Source organism: Haliaeetus albicilla, chromosome 28 (genome assembly GCF_947461875.1).
Source record: "Haliaeetus albicilla chromosome 28, bHalAlb1.1, whole genome shotgun sequence".
NCBI lineage: Eukaryota > Metazoa > Chordata > Aves > Accipitriformes > Accipitridae > Haliaeetus > Haliaeetus albicilla.
The window spans coordinates 2,067,894-2,095,287 of NC_091510.1; the positions used below are offsets into that span (position 1 = coordinate 2,067,894).

At 42.0% G+C, this 27,394-nt stretch overlaps 1 protein-coding gene across 1 annotated transcript in view; it reads right to left on the bottom strand.

Moving 5' to 3' along the window:
• Positions 1-7,150: 7,150 nt before the first annotated feature.
• SLC17A8 (solute carrier family 17 member 8) overlaps positions 7,151-27,394 on the bottom strand; it is a 32,620-nt gene continuing 12,376 nt past the window's right edge. Inside the window, exons 3-12 of the mRNA XM_069773290.1 lie at positions 27,112-27,230; positions 22,813-22,927; positions 22,252-22,339; positions 19,393-19,479; positions 18,434-18,573; positions 17,140-17,289; positions 15,390-15,522; positions 14,649-14,759; positions 13,140-13,267; positions 7,151-12,523 (exon numbers count right to left, since the gene is read on the bottom strand). Coding sequence (XP_069629391.1) covers positions 12,185-12,523; positions 13,140-13,267; positions 14,649-14,759; positions 15,390-15,522; positions 17,140-17,289; positions 18,434-18,573; positions 19,393-19,479; positions 22,252-22,339; positions 22,813-22,927; positions 27,112-27,230 — 1,410 coding nt within the window. The 3' untranslated portion in view covers positions 7,151-12,184. The remainder of the gene's footprint in view (positions 12,524-13,139; positions 13,268-14,648; positions 14,760-15,389; positions 15,523-17,139; positions 17,290-18,433; positions 18,574-19,392; positions 19,480-22,251; positions 22,340-22,812; positions 22,928-27,111; positions 27,231-27,394) is intronic.

A 27,394-nucleotide genomic window follows, 5' to 3' on the forward strand; every position in this document is an offset into this window, starting at 1 on the left:
ATCATACCCCAGACAAATACCCGGAGCAAAGCTCAGGGGAACGGCCCCATCCTGCCCGGAGAAGTCCACGACCACCCGGGGAACATCACACATTCAGCAGCTGATGGAAAGCTCATTACACTCACCTATACATCCAGGAGGAGGGGGAACATCAGATTTGGCTATGAGAAATCACGCAGGACTCAGGTTGGAAGAAGCTGCCTTCTTCCTTCAGCAAGGAAAACACTTGTACATCAGGGAGGAGCAGGACCGCTCCATGAGGATAAGCCAGGAGCTGAGGATAGCCCCACTAACAGGGAATAGTCCCGCAGTACCCGAACTGGTAGCAAAAGGCCTCGGGGAGGCGAGGTGCTGAATCAAGACCAGGACATCCAGGGATGAGGCGAGAGCCACAGGAGGAGGTAGGGTCAGATGCAGGACTGGAGACACGCTACCTGCAGCATCAGCCTGAGGTCCAGCCGGGAGGCAGAGCAGAAGCAGGACTGGAGAAAACCCAGGCTACAGCTTACACCTGCAGTCCACCTGGGAAAAATCCACCGGTGAGCCAGGACGTAAGGAGTCAGCACCAAACACACCTCCAACTTATCACAGGCTGGGACTAGGGGCCCAGGCTTGAGCTTAAATAGCATCCTGAGCCCAGGGGTGAGGTGTGTGGGAGGCCCCACGTGAGGCTGGTCAGGGCTGTTAAAGCCTGTTAGTGTCCTCAGGACCCCGATGTAGAGCAGCTTTCACAGTTTTTGTTGGCTTTTCCTTGTTCCCTACTGGAATTTGGATAAATTGTGAATATGGTTATGGTCGCTTGTGGCAGGCAAGAGGAGCAGCAGCAGGACTAAACCCTTAATGGCCAAATTGCACTGGAAAAAGAGAGATATTAAAAAGTCAACATCACAAGTTCAGCTGAAGAGTACTCGTGACTCCACCCAGCTAAGGAAAAATGAAAGGGGATGGAAATTAGATAACATTGGGTCCTGGACATAGCTGAGATACCGCCAAACTCCAAAAAGTGAGAAAGTATATCATTTTATCTTTCAGTTGCCTCCACCTTAATTCCAACAAAGTCAGCCATGACTGTGTTGGTGGAGCCCTTCCCACCTCATTGCAGAAGATGTTGGTGGGGTGACTGGTGAAACTGGTGCGCAGCAAAGAGCTCTGAAACAGCCACAGCTCTGCTAGGACAGTGGTCTCCTTAGCCATGGAGGTGCAAACAAAGCATGAGGTACTTATTGCCATAATTAGCAGTAACAAGCAAATGAGCAGGCCAAAGAATAGTGTGGTGGTTGAAGAGAAAGTTAAAGGGATGTTAAACAATAGATCTTGGGAGAATTAAAGGATTTAGTTTATTTTCCTTTCTTTCCTAATCTTCAGTTTACATCATTGCATTCTGCAAACAAATTACTTCCCTTTTTGGAAGAGAGAAATTAAATGCAGTGTAAAGTTTATTAAATTTAAACAACACAAATCAGGAAATGGAGAGGTTACTTATCTCATAGCAGTATTAACCTGGGCTCAATCATAAGAAAAACTTCATTTATCAAAACCTAATCTGATACCCTTTTTGTCCAAAATTGGGTCATATCCCAAAATATGAATCATTTGCATTGGCAGATCCCTCATTTATCTCAAATCTCACTTGGCAGATACATTTCATGTTCCCATCTCATCCCACAACAGGAAACCTATAATAAAACCAGGTTATCTAGAGAATAGATAGAGTAGATTACATGCATGGGAAATTTTTCTAGTTCTGTTTCTTGCCTTTGGTGACAAACCTTCACAAGGAAGGGAGTCTTACAAATTAATGAATTTTAGGCTTTAACTGTTTCTTTAAATAGGTGTGTAGGATGAGACAATTTATGTGAAAAAGGGCAAAAATCAGTTCAAAGCATGGCAGTTCACCTACTCAGCAGCATAACCATCATTCCTCCCTCTGCACTGGCTCTTCACAAATCTGGAGCCAACTTAGAGGTTTCTGTCCTTTCCCTCAAGGTTTCCTCAGAATTGTGTCGAGCTGTGGGGAACTGTGGCTATAACTCTCTGAATTTACAAGCATTGCCCCAAAACAGATATTTGCCATGAGCAATGGAGTTGCCCATCCAGAGGTTGTGCCGTGCTCATACAGGAGACAGCCCTTTCTCAGCTGCTAATCCATGGTGGGATAAATCCTCAAGAGCCTGTAGGATCAGTCCCTATGTTTCACCAGCCCATTTTAGCTATATTTCTATTTCTTGGACATAGAAACTGATTACCATAATGGCAAATGTGGAAAGGAAGGTGTTACTGTTACAGAAATAATGGCTAGGAAGTTCTTGGGAGCAAGGACTGGACCAAGCAGCCACCCCTGGTGTTAACTGCCTTGTCTGGGAGGAACTAGCAGAGAAATGAGCTCCAGGAGGAATCAAGAGCGCTCCTACCAACCTCTTTGATGTACACAACTACTTAACAAAAACATCCCCAGCCCACAGGAACCAGCTGCCATGTAGCACGGAGAATGAAGTTCCAGCTTCTGATCTCTTAAATTGGAGAGAAAAATTAAAACAAGACAGCACCAGGGATCGATAACTAGGGAGCTGCTGTTCTGGTTAGCGTGAGTCTTACAGCTGAGTCTTAGCTGCAGCAAACTTATACGTGAAATTTTTTTTTGGCTGAAGCATATGTGGGTGCCTAGGTGTAAGTGCTGCTATTGCTACTTGAAGGAAACAGAATCTGTACATGCGATTAACAAAGAAATTAGTATCACGGACAACTGAGGGGCAAAAATCATGCCTTATGTTTTTTTCCAGTAGTCTTTTCCCTGTAATACCTGCTGATGCTAAACACAGAAGTAGAAGTTGACGGGAACACCAAAGGTACCAAATACTGGAGTAATAGTGTGATTATTAGATACAACTGATGCTGTTCTAACATTATGAAACTGATGACTTCCAACATGTAAAGCATGCTGCCAGAAAGCCATCCTCATGTAAACACAACAAAAGAGATTCCTTCCTGTATGCATGGAAATTACCCAGATACTAGCAGATGATTATGTATTTCAGATTGTGTCTCATTAATGCGCAGCCTGTAAACATACATCCTGTCAAATAAAAGATTGATAGAGGGGGGGAAAAATGCATGTAGCAGCACCAATTTTTAAAAACAGAAAATATTTTTCTCCTGGATATGTGATATCAACCTGGAAATTTACATAAACCCTGGCACTGCATTCTTTTTTCTCCACTTCCAATTCATTCCAGAGAGGGCCAAGGAAGGGTATACCTAGCTCTTACTGCTTTCAATGTAGTCCAGGAAAGACAACACAAAATTAGAAAATGTGAGGGTCCTGCTATTTTGCCAGTGATGGAACTGCTATACAAGTAGGTGATGAACTATGCAAGACCTTAATGTCACTGCTACAGCACGATACCCTCTATTTTAAAAAATGTTTTCTCTGAAGAAACATCAGTTCTTAAATCTTTTAGGAAAATTTGACAAAGCATAACTCAGTCGTGTTGTAAAGTTGATCTAAAAATTAAACTTCCCAAACATAGGCCTCTCCTCTGACATTAAAGATTATACAAAAATAAATTGCCTGAGAAAGATGATAGTTAACAAATAGAGACTGTAAATAAGCTGTAGAACAGAAAAAACTTAGTATTTCAACTTACAACTCAGAGAACTGTATTTTTTCTGCTTCATACTTTCTAAAGCTCTTTTAAAACTAGCATAGTTGATACTCATTTTATCGGTTTAATCATTGACTTGTTGCTTAACCTGTCTTGTTACTTAGGTCTTTAAAAGTCAACAGATAATAATATGAAATAAATAAAACCTTTGTCACTCATTCCTACATCAAGTTTTACGTAACTCTCCTAAGTATGAATTGCAACAGAAACCTTTGAACAGCATGCCAGTAAAATGGACTGTATTGCAAAGAAGCTGATAAAGTCTTGTTTGGAATATTGTCAATTTATTCCAGGAATTTAACTGTAATTAACCAGACACTTTAGGCTTCTTGAATGTAATAAATCTCTGTTCTGTAAATATACTGCTCCTCATTTCTTCAAGTGGAAAAGCTTGATCTATGATGGCCTGGATACAGTCCTTCTCTTTTTTGAGACTACCAGTAAAAGTGGGCAGAGACATGATGATTTCTGTAACAGAAATGCCAGCCAGCAGGTGCTAAAATGAAATGAGACCTTGACTGCCTTTACGCCTAGCCTTGGATTACTTCAAGGCAATAACCAAGGTGGGAAAAAGCAGTTTTCCAGTACCTACCTCTGATCCCTCCACTTAATGTCACAATTTAACAGTATTTTAGCAATCTACTTCCTAGTCCAAAGCTTTAGAAATTAATGAAAAATTTGGAGTGCCTCCATTCTTTGCCTTTAGATGGTGGATACTCACATGTTTCCTGCTGAAAAATTAGCTGCTCCCTAACGCAGCATGGGCGGGGGGAAATAAAGGGAATTGTGTGCAATTGCAGGACTCTGATCTCATAGGGATCATGGAGTCATGGTGGGAGAGCTCACACTACTGGAGTGCTGCCTTGGATGGATACAGGCTCTTGAGGAAGGACAGACCGGGTCAGCAAGGAGGTGGAATTGCCGTGTACATGAGAGCAGCAAGCATGCATGGACCTCTGCCTTGGGATGGGGTTTGAGCCAGCTGAGAGTTTACAGGTCAGGATTAGACAACAGGACAGTGAAGTTTAAGATCTGAAGAGGCAGAAACAAGGCAAAAAGCAGGATCGTAACGCTGCACCAGGAGAGCATCCTTTGGCCTGTTGAGGACTTGCTTGGAAGAATCTCATGGAATATAGCTCTGGAGAGGAGAGACGTCCAGAAGAGCTGGTTAGCATTCAGAAATCACCTCCTCCAAGCTAAAGATTAGTCCATCCTGAAAAGCAGGAAATCAAGCAAAGGCATCAGGAGGCCCTCATGGATGAACAAGGAGTTCCTAACTAAAATCAAACGTAGAAAAGAAGCATACAAGTGGTGGAAGCAGTGTCACATGACCCAGGAGGAGTACAGAGCATGCAAAGCATGCGGAGACGGTGTTAACAAAACCGAAGCCCACCTGACATTGCATCTGGTGAGAAATGTGAAGGGCAACGAGAGGCTTCTACAGGTGTAGCAACAGCAAAAGGAAAACGAGGGAAAATTTCGGCTGAATTTCGGAAAATTCTAGCTCCCCGAAGAAAACGTAGCATCACTAAATAAATTAAAATGTTAAGCCTACTAACATGTTGGGGAGCACACCACATGCAGAAACTCAAACTCTGCACAAGGTTGGCAGAATTTAGTCGCTCATCCTTAGCTATTTCATAGTTTCTTGGGGGAAGCACTAATGAAAACATTACTGAAGGAAACGCTATGCTCTCTAGAAGGATTTGTACCAACAGTGCCTGATGAGGAAATCTGCATGTGTGGTGTGTTGGGCTGGATGGTTTGCTGACCTTCAGCTGTTGCAGTAATTTGATGGCTCAAGGAAACATCCTGTGATTTTTTTTCAAACTAACACGTGTCTGCGTCCTCTAAAACCAATCCCAACCATTGACACAAACCAGAGAACAACCTGTTAGCAAACTTCTCCTACGTGCCTTTTTGAAGAGGCAGATTCTTTTGTTAAACCTTGGGGAAGTCTTTCCCAATAATTGGCACGACTCGGCGCCGTATCTTCTCCAAAAGACATAAAATTGCCCAACAACAACTGCTGGATAATCCTCCTGCCTGAGCCGTGGGATGAGGGAGCCACCAGGTTGGTGGGCTTTGGGCCAAAGGTACAGCTCAAGGGCTGAAGGTGGGATGGACTGGGAGCACTACAGTTTAGTGGGGATGGATGATGGTTGGACTTGATGATCTTGGAGGTCTTTTCCAACCTAAATGATTCTATGATTCACTGTGGAGAACGGGCTCTGGATACAGCTTAGGAGACAGAAGGAATTAGTGGTGGGATGATCCTTGTCATAAGTAAGTGTAACAGCAGAGGGGGTCAATCAGCAAGGGGCATTTTAAGCTGCTCACAGCTTTCCATGAAATTGGAATAGAGGCGGTCGCTTGGAAATAGTAAGAATGTGGATGAGGGATGCAGAAAACTACTCAGAAACGCCGGCCGCTTCTCACGCTCTGACAGTCCCTGTCACCAGCGCAGCCAACAAGGGTAGGGGACAGGGATCCTGACTGCGGTTTCCCTCCCGGCTTTGTCAGCGACTTTTCCCTCCAGCTCTGATCCAAGGGTGACGTTTCCCCTTTGTGCTCTGGCAGAGCGGAGGCCGCGGCCTTCACCTTTGGCCAGCCAGCATAACGCCTCAGCCACCCGCCGCAGCAGGCAGGAACCTCGGCACAAAACGCCCTCCTTTCTAGCAAAAAAAAAAAAAAAGTCAAAATAGGGAATTTGCTAAAAAGCAAACCCTTGCTATTATTAACTCTGTGTTGCCCTGGGGTCTCGTGTGCCATTCCATGAGCTAGCAAGGGTTGGGAGAGGCCACACGTGAAAACGAGAAAACAGAGAGTAAAGATAAGGGTCCTGTGCAACTGCAGCTCTTTTCTGCGCTATGCCCAAAGCGTTGTAACAGGTGAACCTGCAGCCGATGGGAAATGGGAAGTGAACACCGTGGGACAGAGGATATTGTATTCCCTTGCTGAGGGAAAACTTACCTGGGGTTATTCCCAGCTGCCCCATAGGGCAGCGGTGCTCCACAGGAGCAACATCGCACCCCTTCAGGCCGACTGTCCTTCACTTGTTATTGGCCTTCACGTTAACGTCTTTCACGTCTAAATTCAAGTTTCACGTTAGTACCGTGGTTTTCCCTTGCTCACCATGAATCATCAGTGACCCGTAAGCCCCTTCCACCCCCCGCAGATTTCTACCGGCACAAACTCCAGAACTGATCTCTGTCAGGTAATAGGTTGGTCTCTCAGGTCACGCAGACATCTTTCCTTTGATTATACAAGCAGATGGGATCAAAGTCCCCTCCCTAAACCAAAAGAAAGTCCCATTGCCCTTATCTTAATTCTGGCATCAGCAAGTGTCTCTGACTAATGCCCTCGCTGTTCATTACGGCTGTGCCCAGCAAAGAGAAAGCGCCTGGCGTGGTGCTGCTGGTGACGACTGCAGCTCCTAGAGCAGAGCTGTCTTTATTGCCTACCTTAAATATTTCCTGGTTTACAAAAGTTCTTGTCTTCCTGAGGTTGGTGCTCCAAAGATTCATGAGATGCTTCTGGGCAACCACAACTCTGAGCCAACGGAGATTTATTTTTCATGAGTTCCGGTGTTTTCCTAACACATATTTAACAAAACAGCCATGACCTGCTCGAAGGAGCTCTGAATTTGTTGTGCAGGTAGAACTAAGCCTAAAACAAGGAGCAAAGTAGATGCCAAAAGTTTGTACAGCCAGAGTCTGAGCACTGACTTTATTGAGCAGATAAATACGGTTATACATAAACAAATGTAGTCTGTCAGCTGCTGCAGATATCCAATACACTAATTAAATGAAGGGGGAGAACAAGTTAGATGGGTCAAGCTTTTATTATGATCAAGACTTAAAATGGTATGCACTCGGGTAAAAATGTGCTGGCTTTTATAATGTTATCTTAAAGATAATTCAGCACGAAGAAGTACAGTCTTACTACATTTCTTGCATAAATTTCTTTCTTTACTTATATAATTTTGCATATGGAAGAGCTGTAAAATGATAAGCAGTATAAACACTAAAACCAAAAAAGGTTGCGATAAAAAAGGGACTATTTTTCCTGTCACAGCTAAACATTGTTATCAAATGGAAGTTAAGAAATAACTGATATCAGTATGTGAGTAATTAAAAGCATTTTTACAAAGAAGCAGCCTGCCAGACTGTCTTCTGCATGTACATATAGAGCTGCAGTAGTGTTAGTAGTGTTGCCTCACTAGTAGTGTTATTTAGTCCAACATAAGCATTTGGATGACATAAGAATGAGAAGGTTTTAATCTCTCCATTTATTTATTCCTGATTTCATGGGAGTTAAGCTTTGAAATGAGACCTGAGTGAACTCGCTGAACCTTGGGATGATGCAGAACATCATCTGCATCCTGTAGGTTTTTAACTCAAAAATCTAGACAACTCCAAGTTCTTTTTCCAGGATTTGGAAGCTGATTTCTTATCCATCCTCAGCCCTCTGTCTGCATTGGCTCTTAGCTGCAACTTGCTTTCTCTTTTTCTCTTTTCCCCTTTCTCTTAACCACAAGAAATACTCACTCTTAAAATATGAATAATTAAATAGCACTCTCAAATTAAGGTCTTTAATGGAAAATGGCAAGAAAAATAAGATAATAAATCTGGGGTTTACACAATTTTCCTTAAAATAATGACTGAACTTATAGATCTCTGTAAGTATCTGACAACAGGAGTCAATTGGAAACATTCATGCGAAACCATGATGCATTTTGCGTGACCTTGAATTAATTTTTGCCTTGCTACTTTCAAATTAATTATGTTACACACATGAGACGACTCCTGGCACTTTGTTAACATCTGGATGCCCTTGTTATATTTTTTACCCAAAAGTCTGTATATTCTTTTGGACTAAGTGATTATTTCCCTGCATAAGTTTCTACTCAGGTGAATTTTCATTGTTTCTGTCATTAATTTTTCCTTTCTCACTGCAGGGAACATTTTGTTTAATGCTTACATAAGTATAAAAGGAGTATTGCTTACCATTAAACTTTTGCTAGTAGTGCGTAGAAAACATCAGGTGTCAAGGAAATAAAAGCTGCAACTTGCTTTGTTAAGAAAGATCAGTGGATAACAACACTGAACAACATATACCTAGGACTTACTGTCCTACTTTTTCTCTCCTCAGACTTAAATTAATATTCTGTGGCCTATCTATTCTACCATTTCACATTATGGAGAGCTGACTCTTCCTCTTTTCCAATATAAACCAAATTTTGCTTCCTTCTGCAATCAGAAAGCCATTTTCAAATCAGACTCTGAGTGTACGAGCACTGTCTTGTATGTGAAAATATGCAAAAAAATATTTTGGACATGGGGACAGAAAAATATGCAACTAATGCAATAAATGAATTTTAATCAAGCTAATATTTCTTCTTCTTAGAAAATATCATTTGAGTTATTTGCATCCACTAACATTAGACCCATGACTTATTTGGAGTCAGGTTGGGATATGCCAGCTCTTTCCCTGATTGTTTAAATGTTCCAAATTCTAACATATTTTAAGAAGGCAGTTTTAGCAGAAACACCCTCGGTGATTGCGCTTTCTCAGATCCCACAAGAAAAGGCTGTCAGAGTAGGTTGCAGATAGAGACATCCAGCAAAACTGGAGTTGCAAAGCCTGTTTGATCCCAGTAAGTTGGCTTTATTCTTGGTCATACAGTATTGTGGAAGACACTGTGTAGATCAAAGGGTTGATTAAGTAACAAAGATTTCCAGGAAAGAAAACTGACTTCCAACCAGTGCTGATGTTTAGACTTCATGCAATGCACCTGAACAGTTTAAACAGATGAAAAGGAAAGGGAGAAAGGCAGCCCAAACATCTGAATGCGACTGCCTGGAAAAGCTTTGTGGTCTGTACAGAACTTTAACTGCTCAGAGATGATATTCTGCCTCTGGAAGCAGTTAAATTTAGAAGAGAAAGAAAGTGCTTATTGAAATGCAAAAGCTTGTCCAAATGTTTTTAAAACATTTCTTTCAGGGCATTAAATAATGCTCAAACGTCCATTGAAGTCAAATTTCCACTGAACTAAATCAGTGCAGTCTATGCGGCTACAAGATGGTCCTGCTAAACTGAGCTCCTCACTGTATCACTTGTGCCAGCTGTGGCACGTATCTGTAACAGTAAGAAATAGCAGCTACATTCACCAGAGAGGCAACTGAACTCTCGTGTACCAGTTGGCCACTTCCCAAACTCTTGGGATGTTTGTAGCTCTTTGTCGTAACAACAACGTTCACTCCCTTTGTGTTTCTCTTAGTGAGACGGGAAAGTTACCCTTTATCATTACTGGAAAACGATGCTTCTTCTCAAAAAAACATTACTGTTTCTGGAATAGTCCACTGTCTGGTCTTCTCTTTCCTCTCTACCAGATTATACTTACTCAGGTTCTTATATTAAATCGTTTCATAATATGATTTTCCCTATTAAGACTTCCTGTAGCCACTACATGCATGCTATGTGATTGGAGAGGGAGGAAGAAGCTGTTTGATTTGCACATATGCAAAGAAGTGGCCCTCTCTCTTTCATTAAGGTGTGGTGGATGTTGCAAAATAGTTTGACCGCAGCTGGTCCAGCTTTTGTGACAGACTGGTGAGAACATTTGACTCAAGCTCCTGCCACTTAAATCCCCAAATGTTGACTATAAGCTGCAAGAAAGATCTTTTCTTATACCTGTTCTAAATGTCAGTAGTGATTTAAGCAACTGTAGTCTAAACTAAGTTTAGAATTTTGAAAAAAAATATTCTTTTCTGTCAAACAGAATAAAGCTGTAAGATTTTTTTTTTGAGTGCCTTATTAATAAACTGCATTGTGTCAAGGTAGGATTGAGCTGTACTAACAATACCCCTATCATTAAATTATCTGCTGATATCAATTTAAAAGTCTTCATTGTAGTCCAATTAGGCATGCATCCATTCACCTCACTTTGCTTCTTATCCATACATACTGTAGATTGGATTTTGCTGGGTGGAAAAGGAACCAGAGACATGAAAAGAGAATCAGCTAACTTCCTGGTCTCCCTGTTTAATTACATTTGTAGGGAAGATAAATCATCCATGGATTCAAATGAATGTACGAGTGTAATTCCACTCATGGTGTTCAATTGCACTTCAACAAAATAGCAAAAAGCATGTTAGAAACGTTCAAATCTCATGTGCATCACAGTGGCTATATAAGGTACATGAGAACAACAATACTGAAGCATCACAAAGCACATTGTAGGCTAGACAGCATAGCTTGCACTTGAATTTAATGAGGCAGTAATCATAATGAAAGACAAATTAAATCACAGCTTACTGAAATTCTCCATTCTGAAAAGAGTATTAATGCCACAAAGAGTCTCTGAGTTGCAGCTAGCTGCTTGAGATGATACAGCATGCTCCACTGGTTGATTCTAAAAATGGTAGAAAAAGGCTAACGCCACTTTATACTGTCAAATATACACTGATGACAAAAGAAAATTACTTTCAGACGTAGATACTCTGTTAACTCTCAAATGGTACAGGACTTCATTTGTAGCAACAGCAAGACTGAGGCGTTGAAAAGTTACAGATCCAGAACTAAAGACTTTGCTTGTGTAAGTAAGCTCATTCACCTAAACGAGGACTGTTGGGGTTGAGGCCAGGAACTCTATCAGTGTAATACTAGAAAAATATATTTAAATTACTTCACAATAATGAATTGAGTGAGAAACCTAATCCCACCAGGACTAAGATTTCCTTTCATAAGGATTAATAATATTGCATCACTAACGATGATTTTGTATTCAAAATTATTTCATGCCAGCACAAAATCTTTGGAGGGGGAGAAATCTTACACGTATCCATTTTATTGCCTTATCCAGACTTGGTGGGCTATGCATATAAAGCTGAGTGTCAATCCATTTGAAGGAACTGTTGAAGCAACACTGTGCCATCTCTGCTACGTGTTGCTCTTCTTGTAGTTGAGTGACCGTTAGTAACTAATTACAGCCTACTGCCATAGAACTGCTTTTCTTTCAGCATGAGCTTGCCGTTTGACATGGGTTAAGCAGCTCAAATGCCAACCTACAGGAATCCTAAAAGGGTAAATCAGGGCCACTCAGGGCAGACTTTCACGCCACTGGAGCCCTAGTAATTACATATATCACTGTGGATTCACCATCTGGTATGATCTTGTCCCTCTGTTCAGAAGAGAAGATGAGGGCACTCCTTGCTCCTACAGTTGTAGGCTTGCACCAGGCAGGAGCCCTGCCAGGGCTGGTCATCTCCTAACGAGGGCAGGAGCTCCTCCGGGGGGATACAACGGCTGAGCAAGGGTTTAGTACCACTTCTCCCAGTCCCAGTGTTGTTAGCCCTCTTCCCTGCTATTAGAAGGGAACTACCACCCCTTGTATCTAGCCGCATGGCCAGATGTTACACGATTGAATAAGAAAATAAATATGGATACCAGATGATTTGGGCAGCTAGGCAGAAGGGGGGATGGGAGTAGCTGCTGTACAAACCTTACAATTTCAAGTATTATGACAAATCTTGAAAATTTCCATTTTCATAATAGTAAGAAGTCTGTTCTTCCATGTCTTGAGTTCCTTGCTTTTGCTTTCTCCATTCCCTTCTCTGTACTTCACTGTTTTGACTGGTAGCACCGTACATTTTCTTTGGACTTACGAAAGTTTCATTGTTCATCTCTGTTTCTTCAGCTAGTTCATCCTGATCAATTATGCCACATTTCTCTTCATTGAGGTTTTCAGGGTCAGCCCATTCCTGCTTCTCCCCAGAAGCAAAGATAGCGTAGAATATCACTCCACTGTAATGCACCAGGGCTGCGATCAGAAAGACATTTTGCCATTCTTCCCGGGTCTGAAAGAACAGTGCAGGTCTCATTAAGTTTGCAGAGAAAATAAATATTGCTCTCTTAATTAGACCATAAATTAGCACATATTGAACAATGACTGTGATCACTGTTTGATTCCTGATGTTACAGATAGAACAATTTATGAGTCATTGTGAAGATTTTTTTTTTCATAACAACTAATAAGATAAAACATGGGATTTTTTTTTTTCTCACAATGAAGTTTCTCTCCTGGATGTGAAATGTTCATGGAGTTGGAAATGCAGGGATTTCTCTAACAACTAATTTAATTTTATTGTAGAACAGCGATTGCTTAGGAACCCTACCGAGGATGCATTGTAGAGGACTTTCCCAAGTCCTATAAGCATTACCCAGTAGTATGGACATATCACAGAAACCCAGCCTCAGGTTGTATAAAATAATATCTCCCTACACAGATAATTAGTTTATAATAGCTGAGAATCTGGCCCCTGTGATATTGTAAAAGTGAACGTTTAAAACAAACAACAACAGAAAACAGCTGCAGAGATCGATAATGAAATGGAGTTCCCGGGAAGCTTCGAAATGTCTTAACTTTTGTTGCATTACCTAATCCTTTTCCTAGAAAACATGGAGAAATGTTACCTTATGTTTCGTCATTGCACCCACGATGAGCGGGCACACCATGCCTGACAGCGTCCCCACGCCATTGGAGATCCCCATCAGGATGCTGGCGTAACGCGGGGCTATGTCCAAGTGATTCACATTGAATCCTGCAACAAATGAGAGGCAACGGTCAACTATACAGCTTTGTGCTACCAGGCCAACAGGGCTTTCACCAGCCATTCTGGCTGAAGAAGCCTGAAAAAGGTAGGAAACCCCATTACCAAATATATGAGAAAGAAGGGTAGTATTTTCTTGGTGATAAAGATGGAAGATATGTTGCAATGCTTTATTCTTTTTCAAAACCTCTTTTTTCCCCACCTATGGGGATCACACTGTATAGAAAATACAGTTTGGTTTGGCCTCGTTTAAAGTATCTGTGCTTCCCATCTTGTCAGACTGAAACAATGCACTCAGCAAACATTTTTTATTAAGGGATGAATGCCTCACGTTTGTCAAATGTCTGATATATTTTTATTTAGGTAGCGGTGGTTTTTAATACACATTTTCCAGTACTTTAAATAGCAGTTTAACATGATAAAAAACCAGAACATAAACCAGTAGGAAAAATAATTACCCTTACTGTAGCATATCTTCTGGGTACATATTTTATTAAGAAATAAAAACAAATAGTAAAAATCAGCCCAGATAATTATCTTGCTTTAGGTAATGAAAATTAGTCATCTAAGCTACGAATGATGACAAGAAAAGATGATGAATTCCAAGTCCTTAGGATTAAATACAGTAAAAGTTGAGTACTGGGAAAATCCTGCAATAAAAATTGATTGATAGAAATGGCCTGCTATGCAAACACCTCATAACTGAGCAGCAAAACTACTTCCCATCTGCATAATCCTGAAACAACTGAAAACCAGCAGTTACTTTACTGGTCAATTTTGCTCAACAGATCCATCTTCTTGGCAGTCTGCTAGCTGATGGCCTTCCATCTTCATAACAAAAGGGGTTTTTTTAATAACGATGGTACTGGTGGAGCTACAAAAGTCAGCCTGAGGTTGGTGAGACCCATGAAAGTGTTAGAAACGGCTGTTCTGGAGCAGGGCTGGTTATAGGACACAACAGGGAGAGGACTGACCTAAAAATCAGAAACTGGCAGCTAGGGCTGGGGGCGGGTTTGCAACTGATAGCCTTTGAGAAACTATTCGTTCCAGAGTAAGTCTCTCTCTCTCCTTTTAGGGATACTGTTTATGGAATAAGAAAAGGTGGCTGACACTCTGAAAGTATATTAGGAAATAACAGCACAAAGCTGATGTAAACTGGAATCAATAGAGCAGGTTCTTTCATAGCTTCATGTCCTATGTGCAACACGTTTCACAGATACTGAAGTAAATGATTTCTGATATGGGAAGAAGTAGGGAATACCCCATAAGCAGCCACACTAAGAGCAAAGAGAATAATAGAAGCGATGACAGTAACAACAGTGAGGATAATAACATCACTTTTATCACTAATAATAATAAGATTAATTCTTACCTGAAATTGCAAAGCCACTGAAGCCTACTGCTAACACCAGAAAGGAAATAGCCACACCCTTTGTATGAGAATAACCAACCACCAAAAGCAAGGTTGCTTCCATCCCAAAGCCTTCAAAGGAAACACAGGGGAATAAATTACATTTAAATTACTACTGGTCATAGAGATACTAATATGGTCTAGCCAGAATAGCAACTTAAAATGAGACAAAATTCTTTCGTATCTTACAGTTATTCTTGAGCATACTTGGCAGCTTTGTTGATTCACGGAAACATTTGAATATTTATTGTTTGAGAATGTACTTTTTTCTCCTCATTGCTTTGTAAATGACCCAAGCAGTTGGTGAAATTAACTCACTCAGCAGTACAGGGAAACAAGGAGAAACTGACTCTGTGCAAAGCGCTGAAAAATTCACAAACGTGATAGGGAAAGGAGAAAAAGCACCACAGTACGTGGTTAGCTTTGTCTGTATGAAATTGCAGGATGAGGCCTGTTTCATCAGTTCTGGGCCAGTTCTTATTACCATATTATTATTTATGCCATGAGGACATCTAACATGAGGTTATGTATACCATGAGGACATCTCACATCAGCTCTCCATTAAATGTTTCAGATTAACCCGCTGCAGATGCAATCTAGAGTAATTTGTCTCTTGTTACAATTAAACATGGACCAAACTATGGTATCTGCATCAGCTGCAGCACACAACTGAAATACCATATTTTCAGAATCCAATAGTACCTCCACAATTCATGACCTTCCTTACAGTGGTAGTGGTTAAAATCTTCCTGCTCCGTAGGAAGTCAGCTAGCTGCCCTCCAATGGGTACGATGATTGTCATGACCATGTGAGGAACTGCCGACAAAAGGCCGACCTGCAATTAGACAAATGAGTGCTAACTGCTCGTGTCTTCCCTCAAGATTTAGGGGGAAGAGAACAGGAACCATACCTTTTCTTCAACTCTTTCCTCCACCCACCCCCCCACCATTGGACATGTTTTTATCCTGAATCCTCGTGTGGGAGGATTTCAGAGCTTTCCTCCAACAGAACCTGCAACAAAGACCTGGGTGACCATAGGATGGAGACTCCACAACCTCTCTTGTCAACCTGTGCTAGTGCTCAGTCACCCTCAGAGTAAAAAAGTGTTTCAGATGGGACCTCCTGTGTTTCAGAACGTGCCCATTGCCTCTGGTCCTGTCACTGGGCACTACTGAGAAGAGCCTGGCTCTGTCTTCTTTGCACCCTCCCTTCAGGTATTTGTATGCGTTGTTGAGATCTGCCCGGAGCCTTCTCTTCTCCAGGCTGAACAGTCCCAGCTCTCAGACTTTCCTCATAGGAACTGGAGAGGCTCTAGTTGTTTAATCATCTTTGAGGACCTTCGTCGGACTTTCTCCAGTATGTCCATTTCTCTCTCGTACTAGGGAGCCCAGAACTGGATACAGTACTCCAGGTATGGCCTCGTCAGTGCTGTGTAGAGGGGAAAGATCACCTTCCTCTACCTGCTGGCAATATTTTGCCTAATGCAGCGCAGGTTACCGTTCGCCTGCTTTACCGCAAGGGCACATTGCCGGCTCATGTTCAACCTGGTGTCCACGAGGACCCCCAGGTCCTTTTCTGCAAAGCTACTTTCCAGTTGGGTGGCCTTCCAGCATGTAGCGGTGCATGGGCTTGTTCCATTCCTCAAGTTCAATTCCTCAAGTCACATTGACACTGAGTCAGTTTTACATTACTTTTTTACTAGTGAGGTGCACAGAGGTGCAGCTCTAGCATTTATGAAAGGCAATTCAGAATAAACCAACCTATTTTGTCTTAATACCCCTGTTCCTCATCTCCATGCTGCGCTTGGCCATTCAGAGCGTCATTGCTACCATGACATCGTTGCAGAACCTGGGCATGCTGGTGCTCCCAGACCACACAGATAATGACGTTGCTTGTTATCAGTTTGCAGGATTACACTTGCTTGAAAATATTTTACCATATAGCAAGTAGTTCTTTTAAAGGAATGTTGGGAAAGCTGTTCTGGAACAAATATTCTGAAGTCCTTATTCATCCTCTGAAGAGGGACTGTAACAATATTGGCTTTAATGAAATGGCAGTGGCAGGGAATATCAATCCATAAAGAATGTGACCCCTCATTGTCAATGAAAAGAAATAAAATAAAATAAATTAAAAAAAGGATAAAAATTACCTGGCAAGTAATGCTAAACTGCCAGCTCTAAACAAAATGTGCATTTCTGTTTACTTACCTTGTGTTTTTCATGATATATGTTTTTTTTAATCAGCTCTTTCCCAAAACAACTTTTCAGTTCTTTCCTTTTGCTAATAATTTGATGCAGGCAAGCTTTTATTTCTAGCAGATCACCAGAAGTATGTCATCCCAACTACTGTGAATAATCTACTGTAATGACTCCAGAGAGATCTGGGGATCTTCAAGCACTCTGCATCTCCTAGGGTAAGGTCTGAAGGTCACTGCTTCATCTCAGACATTTACCTTGCTTATTGCAAACCCAAAGACTTCTTCAAAGTAAGCAGGCTGACTTATAAGGAGCAAATAGAAGGTCCAGCTTCTGCAGAAGTTTGCCACAATGATTGCATAAACTGGCATTGAAGTGAAAAATCTCTTCCAGGGAGTACTAAATTTCTAGGGAAAAAAAAAAAAAAAAAAAAAAAAAAAAATGAAGACATTTTTGAGTAGGCAGAAGGCAGGATAAAGAGCCCAGTATCTTTTAGTATCAGGACTATCCAGTACATTACATCCAATTTACACTGCAAGTCACTTACAATGCAAGTGAAAGATATCTCCTGGATTAGTGGCAAAAGCCAAGTAAAGAAACTTTCTTAGAATAGTTAGGATTTTTAGGATGACTACTGTACTCTTATTGCTCTACTTACTGAAATTACACAAGGTCTTCTGGAATCCTGCTATTGGGATAATAAGATCAATAACAGAATCAAAGAAAATTAGAGAAAACCGTCATCTGGAATGTGTGTGTGTGTGTCTCCAGCCACGACCTGAGTGACTTCAGCCAAACTTCAGGAGTATGCCCCAAAGGAGAGTCTGGTACTTTATACTCTCAGCAAGGCTATTACACAAAATGTGTAGAGAAAAGAGTTCGGAGTTATTTTGCTCCAGAATGTTTTAGAGTAAAATCCAAGAAGGAACACTTTATGAAGAAACAGCTTTGTTTTTCACCACTAGCAAAAATGAGTCATCTGAGGAAATGGAGAGAGGTTTGATGGGAAAATAGGTTTTAGTTTTTAGTTTCCAGGATCTTCCAGGATCCTCTCAGAGAGAGGAAAGAAGTCCTAGAACAGTGAGCTGAGCTGCTGTGAGACTGAGCAGGGCAGAAACCCTGTCCTTAAGCTTTCAGAATTTCAATCATCCTTAATAAGAGCTCAAAAGGCAGCTGGATAATTTAACATCTGCAGCCAGTTTCTTATTTAGCCATTTCCGTTAATATTTTTTAGAACAAACATGACAGTAACTCAAGAGCAGGAGATCAGGGCGCGGTGTTTCCCCTCTCTGCCCACTCCTTTCCCTCCCCAGCTTAGGGAGGATCTATAAGCCAAGAGCTGAAACAGCACTACGTGTTTTCCTCGCAGCTGAACTCATCCTGTCCAGCTGCGTGAGCCTGGTCCTGTAATTTTCATAAAAGGAAAAGCCCCTAAACATCAACAGCAAATAGTTCTGCTGCTCTTAAGTGGCTAATAGTATCCATCCAGTCACAGGCTCATCTTGTGCAAAGTGCTCACAAATCACAACCAGAAAAGCCTTTTTTACTTACACTTGCACTAGCTAGGCTGGCTCCTTCTCCGATACTTGTTTCTATATATATCTTTTCTTCGCTGGTTATTGTTGGATGTGCAGCAGGGCTCTCATAGGCATGAAGCAGCCAGAACATGTACCAAACAATCCCAAACATTCCTGCAGAGGCAGGAAAAGCAAATCTCAGTTTTAAAAGCCAGTAAACTGGCCACACTTCAGTATCTTCAGGCCTTAAAGTTTGTTTCAGGAGCCAGTTAAACCAAATCTGTGTAGAAAATATGCCCAGGGAAGTAAGAAAATATGATAACTAACTCGGTGTGTGTTGTATGCCTGCTTGCAAAGCACGTGAGCGTGTTGTCACTTGTATTACATGATATGCACGGGGCAGCGAAAAGGCAGAAGCAAAGCTTTCTGTGTCTCCAGAGAAAACAGAGGAAAACCATCGTAACTGGGTTGCTGATGTGCGAGGCTGGGTTTGAGACAGCCCCGTCGTGTGCCAGAGGGGGAAGCGCGAGGCATCCCAGCACAGCCACTGGGTCGTACCCCTGTGACGAGACCACTTTGCGCCGCATTTACCGGGGGTGGGCAGCGTGGGGCAGGGGTCTCAGGGCAGAAGGTTTCGGAGGCGTTCGGCTCCGCGTCAGCAGCACATGCTGCAGCATTCGCTGTTAGCGTGCCCTCCGGGACACGCATCGCGTGAGTGTTTGTGTACAGAGCAACCTTTGCAACTGCATCCAACCCTGACACTGGGAGACCATGGGCGGTAGCCTGGTCATTATAATTTTAAAGCATTTTACAACAGATGATTACAAAATAAAAGCTTTCAGGAGCTGCAATAAGTAGGGAATACATTGGAATACCCATTTGCGACATCTTCATTCCCCCAAACAACTTTGATCCATACTGGTTATACAAGTTTAACAAAACCGCTGGCAGTACCAGTCTAGTCACAGAGATCCTTTACGTTAAGCAACTCACCATAAATATAGAAGACTGATGACCATCCTATATACTGTACCAGCACACCTGCCAGTGGCATGGCCACCACCGCACCTGCATAAGACCCTGAGGAGAAAAAAGGATTAAGAAAACATGTCAGCTACGACAGGCGAGCCCAGCTTCCAGTGCAGATGATCCAGGCAGGTGCTCATGGGGGCAGAACTGGAGGGACGCCTCTGGGTGATGGGCACCATGATTTCTTGTGAACGTGGGCAATGGGATGGCAACTGTAAAATTTAGCTTGGGGTGGTGGGAACGACTGGCCCTCACTGGTCTCATTTTGCAGCTAGAAGGGCTGAGCCCTGTAGCTAAATGGGATTTGCAAAGCTGGAGCTGACGGTAAACCACCGCGCAGGCTGTATGCACTGAAGTGGGGAATCCCTCCTAACCCTGTGGGATGTGAGGTGAGCTCCAGAGAAGCTAATGGCCCAAATTTCAGAAGCCTTCTTGGTGTCCAGAAATCCTGATGGTTGCAGATATGCTGGGAGGGTCTTGTCGTGGCTCTCGCCAGCGAAGAGGGTGTTCAGACCAACCCTGAGTCTGTTTAATCATGTTTAGTTTGTATCAGCAGCATGAACAAACAGCTGGAATAAATAGGCGAAAGTTGACAGGGAAAAAAAGGATAAAAAAGTGGTCTGTGCCAAGGTTTCTGATTAGGAAATATATAATGCTGGTGAAATATATTTCCAAGTGACTTGTAGAAAGAAATGAGCATTTAAGTGCTTGGAAAGGAATTTCCATGAAGGCCCTACAGAGAATTCGTGCGATCTGGACATTTGGGTTCAGTGCAAGACGGTGCCAGTGGCTTCACATGCAAGAAGTGTTGCTTTGAATTATTCTAGGAAATGACATACTTGTAGTTTTGAGAGTATAACATACTTTGTTAACGAACATTTGGTAATGCTCCACTCATTAGCAAATACTTCTCTGCAATGGTTCACGGTGACCATTCTCCCTCATCTCTCTGTAATTCATTTTTCCTACAGCAATAGCAAAGCCCTGGGCAAGAATACAGTCAGAGAAACCAGGAACCTTGTTAACATGGGGTTTCCTAATTTTTCCACTGTTCCTGTGCACCTTTCAAATGCAAGAATCAGCAATTTGTAGCCACTAAAATAGGTGCTGCGTTGCAAGATGGATCTTTCTCTACCTGCTGCTAGGATTTCAAGGAGAGAGCATTGAGGGTGGAGAGGCTTCTCTTTTGGCCTGTTCTACAGAAAATAATCACTAAATAATCTACCTAAATAATCACTAAATCCTGGATTCATCTGTAGTAAAAATAAAATTCCCATGATATGAAAAGCTGCTTTTTTTTTCTCTTATTTCACTCCTCCTTTTACGCTTTTTCTCGTATTTTAGAGTTGTATTTTCCCTAGACTTTCAGTTCCACTGCTGATGGACAGACTTTTTTCTTCTCTGACTTCTACATTTTCTATGAATATTCTCTCTTACAAGCATTCATCTTCAGCTGGCTTTATCCCACCACCTGCATTTATTTTCATTGTGTTCTCTTCCACCTTTCCCAATTGCTTACTTTTCAAAGTCCTATTATTTCTGATTTTTTCTCCAGTATTATTAGAATCCACTCACCATTCCAATTTCCCTGTTACAAATGGGAAGGGACACCCCAAATACAGATGATGAGGGTGTCTTAGAGGGAAAGTGAAGTAACGAGAAGTGCCATTTCCTTCACTGCCAACACAGCGCATTTGAAATTACAGCAGAACCATTCCTGCCCTGTACTCTTCATATCTGGACTTTTTAGGTAAAAAGACAGAGGGGCTACATTTGAATTATGCCTTACCTTCCTGACATTTAACCCCCTACCCAAATCCAGCCTGGAGCTGGTAAGGAGATACTAACATTCACCATTTTCCCTGGAATTAGCAGCTAACTGAAGATTGCAGGGTCACCAAAAGAAGATGAAGACTTTAGGTAGGAGAGTGTATGAGGAGGACACAGCTCCAACTAGACCTGGGAAAAGGCCAGACAGGTCTGACACTCACAGTTGTCTTTTCCGGCAAGAAACTGTGGTATCACAGAGTGACCTGGGGCAAAACCTGCTACCTGGAGGATGGAATTAAAAGTAGAAGACCTTTTTATTTTTTTCTCTTTTCATTAGCGTGTCTGTAAGCAAAAAGAGGGTATCTTCCTTGAAGCACAAGGTGTAAAACCTCAGTATTTTTCCTGCTCCCTGCTTCATAACAAGGTTTAAGGTTCTTGGCAGAGGCTAGAAACATTCCAACAGCAATGAGAAAGTTTGATTTCTCCCATCTTTCCACTGGGTTCCTGTCCCCAAAGTCTTTCTTTCCCACAAGCCAGCTGTCAGCACTGGAAGGGGAACCAGAGAAGAGAGCAAAGTACAAGCCTGCTCATAACTCAAACCAGTGGAGCAGAACAGCCAGTGGCAGCAAGTTACATCACCTCCACTGCACTGTATTGAGCAGCCAGCCTAAAGTATTCAAGTCCTTTTAAGAGAATTTTTTTAAGTGCGTGCTTGCTTAGGAGGGTCAATTCAATATGTATAACAAATGGAATCCCTAAGGATGGAGCAAATGAAAAAAAAAAAAAAGGTGTGATTTCTCTCACGTGACACCTCTAGACCCATTTTAGTTTACTCTGAGAGCCATTCTGAGGGTCGGCTTTCAACGGTAAAATGGTGACCTATTAAACAAAAAGACTCTCAGGTTCCTGAGCTCGGAGTACAAGCCCAGTGGGTAGGTGGGCAGGCGCAGCAAAGGGCAGAGGGTTTGCATTTCTCTTTTAAATCACGAAACGAATAAAATACGTCTAATAGGAATATGTACTTACATAAACTGTATAAGCCCGTGAACTTACCGCAGAATGATGTGGTGGCCAACCTGCTTCTCTCCAGCGGAGGAGCCCACTTACTCCACATCCCATGGCAGGCTGGGTAGGTGACACCCTGGCAGACATTTCACACATCATACGAATTGCTTTCACGGCATTCCTGCTTCGAGCAGTTGCTGATAGTGTCTAACCTGTCTAGCTGTTTGTCACCGCGGAATGATGTAGGAAGGGTTAGGTAAGCTGGGAAGAGCTCTGTTGTTTGGGTATGAAGATGTCAAACTAATTTGGATAATCACTTCAACGGTAATGTGTTCTGGGGTAAAAATGTTGTTTGGTACATGCAGAGGATGGCGAAAGTAAACCAAAATAGATCAAACTGCAGCACCAGAAACCTGAACTTTTTACTTCTTTTCAAGTAAACTTTAAAATATAAACTGGTATGATTAATAAATTGTCATCCTAAATATGAGTAACAGGTAAAAATGTAGATTGATCAGAAACCTTGACCAAAAGATCTTATGATTTTTTAGAGCCAAATCTCTAAAAACAAATGATGTATGAAAGGACCAAAATGGTGAGTGCTCCTACCTCCACCAGACCTTGCAGAATTCTTACAAACATCACACAGCCGTAATGCACCCTGGCAGCAGAAGGGATAAACATGTTCAGTGTAGATGTTAGAAAGATAGCTGCTCCAAATACCCTGTGGAAAAAAGTAACATGAAAGGGAATATAATTTTTGTCTACTTTTCAGAAATAATGTTGGGTTTGGGTACAGTCACAGAGATAGTGTCACGTACCACAATCTCACCAACCCAAATACTTGTAAAGTCCTTTTATTGCCAAAAGGGGATAAATCCCTATATGGTCAATACATTTTCTTCTCTGAATGGAAAACAAGTTTTATACATACTTAAACAAAGGTACTGGATTTTTCTTTATATCAGCAGAATAGATATGGGTGTTGGTACTGGAGGCTAAGCTGTTTGTATGAGTCCTGACCTGAGAGAAGCAGTCCTATTCTGGGAAGTACTTAAATTCTGTTCTATCAGTAGGGTTTAACTTCAATCAGCTACAGTCTGGTTTAAGTGCCTCTCTGAACATGTTGGTTAGTCCCACTTGCTGCTGCTATCATGTATAACAGGGCTGCTTAAGCTCAACTCCTTTCCAACATCACTTCTCTAAATAACAGCTACACGTGTCGTTTGTGACTATAACATAGAAGGGGCATTTCTACAAGACAACTTCTGTGAAAAACATGATATAAACATTTTGTTACCCTGCTTGGGAAGAGCGCTTGCTGCAGGTGGGCACAAGTCAGTCAAAGCTCTAAAAGCACCTGGGGCCCAGCGCCTTTGGGAAATCATTTGCAGCCTCCCAAATGTCAGCACCCATTAGAGAAACAGGCAGCAGAAACCTCTGTGTAGTGGTAATGGATCCAAGCAGCATCCCTGAAGGTCCAGGCTGCTCAGAGGCGCTGGGGCAGCACTCAAACCGCGTCTGCCTCACTCACCACAGTCTGCGGGAGCTTTTCACAGCGTGGACACGGGTTTTCCTATGTTTAACCGAAAAGTGGTGCGCACTGCCCTGTGTCAGTAATAAACAACGGTGACACTAGACATGAAAGAGAGCTGGGCTACAGGGCAGTCATTTCAGCACGGCATTTGCTGGGCACTGATGTTGCAGTGCAAGGGAAAAGGGTGCCCAGCTCGTGAAAGGACATCTGGGGAGTTGGTCTGAAAACTGAGGCTGCTGCACCATGAAAAACACCACTGGAAACCAAGAAAGAGGCTGGGAGCAACCAGCTGGAACAGTCACTGAAATTACTACCTTTAGTAGGAACGAGCTGTACTCGACAGATTAGGTTTCATGCATCTCCACATCTGGCTGACTGAAGCCTCTGGTTTCCTTTCTGTGCAAGGACCGGGGTTCAATAGCTGCGTCGCGCACTCTCTGAATATCAGGAGTTCATTACTCCGAGCTGGGGAAGCTGATACAGACGAGGATCCCCTCTAAGGTCCTGTGAGAGCACTGAAAAACGCCAGACCTGGCAGCAGGAGTTCTCCACAACTGCCAAGCCCTACTTAAATTGAACAGACTACTACCACTCTTCGGTAGTTTACTGTCTTCTTTGTGTTGTCTGCAATTCAAAGCAACCATGCCCGGCTCCCTGCGGACTGCCTTGGTGTGGGAGAACTTCCATTGCAGCAGTTGGTGGCCCTGGGGACCCCAGGACTTGGGATATGGGGGGGCAGCCCAAAGCTGCCCCGTCTTGCTCCAAGACCCAAGGTGACACCTGGAGAATAAAGCTGCCTCTTTTGTTCAGCCAGCACCATGCTGCTGTTTGTGGACCATAATTCACGTTCCTTTTTCGAGCTACTCGAATTCGGCGACGTTTAACAAGCTTTGAATTGTCTGGTTATGAGTGTGGCATTTCAGAAAGACGCATTAAACTTCCTTCTGATATATGAATGGTATTAGACAGATACTTGATCAGAAATCATACGATTTGGACAACAGCAGTATTTCTCTCCCTTTTGATTTTTCTGCCAGACATACACAGATCTTATTAGGCATAGCTGTTTATCACGCTCCACTTCAAAATATTTATAAACTTTTAAAACCTTTTGTTGCTATTTTCTTCTTTTTTTCTTTCAATAAGGATTTCAATTGTTTACATTTCACTCTTTTTGAAAACTTATTCACAGGAAATATATATCACTTCATTTTTTGAATCTGGTCTTATTATTCACAGGAGGATTAATGGTAGTATTATAGCACAAAGAATCTATAGTCAGAGATCAACACTGTTCTATCTAAATTCTCTACACCTATTGACAAAAACAGCAGTCCATGCCTAGACAGCTCATAATCTGAATGACAAGAAAGCACTCAACAGATGAACACAAGAGCAAAGAGGCTGGGTAAACTGGTGGGGGGAAGTGACAAAGGAGCAGATTTGTATAGAAAGCAGTCTGAAAATCTGAAGGATTTAAACAGGTGACAAAAAAGCCTGTACCTAAATCTGTAATGTCAGTAATAGGATAGAATAATACATCTCCTTGCCAGAGTTCAGCTGGGAGAAAAGAAAGCATTTGTCTTTAGGGGTGGTGGGTTCACAGACTGGCCCCAATCTCCTGGTTTCTTGCCTTGTGTCTTAGCAAGTGACCCCTCTGAAACAGCAACTCAGCACCACTGGTGAGTCTACCCAAGCTGAAATTGGGCGGGTAAACAAGGAATAAAGGAAAAACATGGAGTTAGCCAGACCTGTGAATCCTATTACTGCACACAGAAATTCTCTTTGCGCTCAGCTTTTGGGATATTGCTGTTCCTCAGCAAATTCTACTCCTAAACCCAGTTAGGACAGTCTAATCTACAGTGTGATGTTGTAATATAGCATTAGATTGAGTCTGAAACTCTCATAGGGACAGAAATACAGCTTTCTGTGCACATGCACAACGCATACCTAAGGAAGTAGTCCGCTGACAGAATACATTGAGCTACAGTGTAAACGGAGTTGATTTTACTGTTTGCAAGAAAATTAAGGAAACAAAAGCCAAACTAATAATATGCTGAATTATTCAGCCAACAGCGTGCACATCTGTGTTTTGAGGCCCTTCAGCTGCAAAAGCTGGTGGCAAGACTAGAAAGGCTGGGGAAATGATTAAGCTTAGCTAATTTGTTGGCTTATTCAGGAGATGGAAAAATACTCTGCTTAGGCACTTTTGTGTGGTAAAGAAATGAATAATTGAGGATGTTAGTAGTGTTGAAGAAGCAGTGCAAATTGAACTCTGAGTAACTTTTGGTTACAGAGGGGAGCTGGGACTGAACTTCTGGGCAATTCTATGGGATGACTCTGTCCTGGAGTCATTTCTGTCAGGGCATATGGGTGGGAAGAACGCCCAGGAAGCCTTGTAACCCCTAGAGCTCTTTGCAGAATGCAGAGAGCAAAGTACTTTGATTTGGGGCAAAACAATATAAAACTGGTCTTAAAGACCTTTTCCAATTCTGAAAGCATTTGTAGATAAGTCATGTCTTGTTTGCAGAGAATGAAATGAGTACCAACCATCTTTTTTATCTGAAGATCCCAAGCACCCTTAACATGCACATCTCATGATCTCATTCACAACCAGCTGTCTTCAGACAATCTGCCTCTCTCTTCTGGAACATGTCCAAAACCAAAGTTAGCTTTGGCAAAATTAACTAGTTTTCTTACTCTCATTTCCAAAAGCAGTTGAATTTAAAAAAATTCACAAACACAATGAGCATAGAAGAAATCTGAGCAGATGTTCAGAGTTCACCAAACAGAAATCATGAGGCTCTATTAGAAATTCTAGGCAATCCTAATGACAGTCAGTACTGTATGCAGCCATGGCGAGGATATCTGTGTGCAGCCATGGCGAGGATATCTGTGTGCGTGAGGATGGATTTGTGTCTTCAGAACATAAACAGTTCTGTAATTCCTACATGCCCAGCTTCAGACCATAGGGAATTTTTAAAGGAGGAAGGTCAAATTTTGTTGGAAAATTCTTGTTTGGTGTTAAGTTAAGCTAAAAAGCACTAAGGCTACTTCTGAAAGACAAATGCTACAATTATTGTCTGAAGCTTTAGGTGTGATTTTCGTAACACTCTCCAGAAAGAATTATTGTTTAAAGATATGTGTAAATATTTGAGATAAACAAGCTAAATTGGGAGAATCAGCAATAGACCCATAATGGAAATCTGGTCCCATTTTTGGTTATAGACATAAATACTGCACGTTCACTTTCAGATGTGTATTCCTGAAACACAGTAATTCACTATTTCGGTAGTCATCATTTAAACAGTGTAAAACAGTCATCAGTCTGTACAGCTTAATTCTTTTTGTTATTATTATTGTTTTCTTACCTGTTAGCAGCCAATTTGTTTGAGATGAACCCTCCTGGAATTTGTGTCACGATGTAACCCCAGAAAAAAGAGCCGTGAATGAGTCCCACCGTCTCTGGATCCCAGTTGAATTGGGCTTTCTGTAAAGGAAACAGAAAACAAATGCTGTAAGACGAAGCATACTCATTGTAAGATAACGACTGTTTGGAAGTCATACAGAAGTCACCCCATCCTCCAAATCAAAGCAACCTCTTTACGCTGGCTGGTGTTGCTGAGCTTGAAACGCCTCCAGTTAAGGCAGAAG